The sequence below is a fragment of the Acanthamoeba castellanii genome (genome assembly GCF_000313135.1).
Source record: "Acanthamoeba castellanii str. Neff unplaced genomic scaffold scf7180000084760, whole genome shotgun sequence".
Taxonomy (NCBI): domain Eukaryota; phylum Discosea; order Longamoebia; family Acanthamoebidae; genus Acanthamoeba; species Acanthamoeba castellanii.
This window is the reverse complement of record NW_004457406.1, coordinates 15,253-16,984: the sequence shown is the minus strand read 5'-3', so window position 1 is coordinate 16,984 and position 1,732 is coordinate 15,253. Positions and strand designations below refer to the sequence as shown.

At 60.9% G+C, this 1,732-nt stretch overlaps 3 protein-coding genes across 3 annotated transcripts in view; 1 reads left to right on the top strand and 2 right to left on the bottom strand.

Annotated features, from left to right (window-relative positions):
* The window catches only part of ACA1_221770 (3hydroxyanthranilate 3,4-dioxygenase), a gene marked incomplete at both ends in the record, with an annotated part of 547 nt that extends 471 nt beyond the window's left edge, over window positions 1–76 (top strand). Inside the window, one exon of the mRNA XM_004337956.1 lies at window positions 28–76. Within this exon, the coding sequence (XP_004338004.1) occupies window positions 28–76 (49 nt within the window). The remainder of the gene's footprint in view (window positions 1–27) is intronic.
* ACA1_221760 (uncharacterized protein) lies at window positions 7–511 on the bottom strand (the record flags this gene model as incomplete). The annotated part of the gene is made up of 2 exons (XM_004337955.1): window positions 7–31; window positions 81–511. The coding sequence occupies 2 exons, from the start codon at window positions 509–511 to the stop codon at window positions 7–9; spliced, it is 456 nt and encodes a 151-aa protein (XP_004338003.1).
* A 1,087-nt stretch (window positions 512–1,598) lies between these two features.
* Window positions 1,599–1,732, bottom strand: part of ACA1_221650 (R3H domain containing protein) — a gene marked incomplete at both ends in the record, with an annotated part of 2,145 nt that continues 2,011 nt past the window's right edge. Inside the window, one exon of the mRNA XM_004337954.1 lies at window positions 1,599–1,650. Within this exon, the coding sequence (XP_004338002.1) occupies window positions 1,599–1,650 (52 nt within the window). The remainder of the gene's footprint in view (window positions 1,651–1,732) is intronic.

The following is a 1,732-nucleotide window of genomic DNA, read 5'->3' as shown; positions in this document are numbered from 1 at the left end:
CCACCTTCACCAACTTGTGGCGGGCAGGCAACTGAAGCTCGGCAAAGTGGACGTGGTGGAGGGCGTCGGCGGCTGATGACATGACCAGCCCGAAGCCCAGGTCGTAGGCGTCCTTATCGGTCCTCCGGTGCACGTAGGTCTCGATCACCGGCGTGTCGGGGCAGGTGGTCAGATTGTCGTGGTGCGTGCGCAGGCCCTCGAAGCGCATCTCTACCACCGACGAAGCACACTTGGAGTTTCTGCGCACATGGGCGACAATGACCTGGACTGTGGGGGGCGATACGAGGGGCAGCAGGTAGTAGTCAATGTCAGCGTGGAAGGTCCAATGGCACCGCGCCCAGGTGAAGGCCAGCACATGCAAGTAAGCCTGGTTTTCCGACCGGCGCCAGGGCCATGAGGTCAGGGCCGTAGAGGCGGCCAGGTGGTCGGTGGAGTTGTTGTCGTAGATGTCGAAGTGGTCGAAGCCGATCTGGCGGTGGTAGGCCATTCGCTCGTCGACCATGAAGGCCATGTTGCGTCACCATGCATGTCCCGTAGCGCGGAGGAATCTCTACACTGTCTACGAACAACTAGTGGCGGTAGCGCGCGGTGAAGGGAACCGGCGCTCCGCGGTGCAGGCTGGTGACATGGCCCCAATGATGGGCTCAAGCCTCCCCGGCGTTGGCAACTCGCATAGGAAGGCCGTGGTGAAGTTGGTGGACCAGAAGCGCTTCGAGCGCATGACAGGCCGGGCTACACCACCCAGCAGGCACTGCAGCGATTGTGGTCGGACTGGTCCACTAGCACGCCCTGTCCGAAGGGCCACACGTGGCCGGGCTTGACGCCAGGCGCGGTGCACTGCCAAAACGATAGATGAAAAAAAGCCGGCCCGATCCGCCCGTTGCGCGCCTTGGCAAGGCGCCCAAGTGTGAAGGATGTGGGCAGGCTGGGAAGAGCCTTTTTCGCCAGGACTTGTTCGTCTAAGGGCGCCTTGATGAAACGCTCCTGTCCGCCTCTGGTCATGGTGGACTAATTCGTTTTATGCATGATGTATTGAGGAGCGCTTTAAGCGAGAAATGGGACAGCTCCTTTACCAAACGCTCCCGTCCGCCTCTCTTCATCCCGCCCTCGTCCTCGTGCCGCTCGTGCCGCTCGTCCCCCTCGTCCCCCTCGTCGCGCCGCACATACCCGTCGCGGCCGCTTGAAGGCCTGAACGCGCCGGGCGTACCGGCCTTGGGGCGCACGCGCACTTGGTTTGGGCGCACATAGCGGCTGCGCGAGCAATGGGAGTGTGACAACGTTGTTGGGGTGAGTCGCATACGCAAAAGTGGTGATGGGCAGTGCGTGGAGGGTGTGGTGTACGTACCGCTTGTCGCCAAACAGGCAAAAGCTGCCCTGCTCCTCCCGTGTGCAACAAGCTCATCTATGGCGGGTTTGTAGCGCCACCACCTTTAATCTTCCATCTCCAATCTTTCTCTTTTGTTGATCTTCTTCTTCTTTCACTGCACCGCTGGTCCACGTCGGCAGGCAGTTGAAGGTGATGGCTGTGGGTGGGTCCAACGTGCGGTCGGACTACCACATGGAAGCTGGCGAGGCACACCCCTTGCAAGGCCAAATGCTCATGACCGAGGGTGCGCGTTGGTGTGCACGTGCATGGAGCCAGGAGTTGTTCTACCAGGTGAAGGGAGGCATGGTGCTCAAGGTGGTGGAGCACGGTGTCCACAAGGACATCCCATCGCGAAGGAGAATTCTT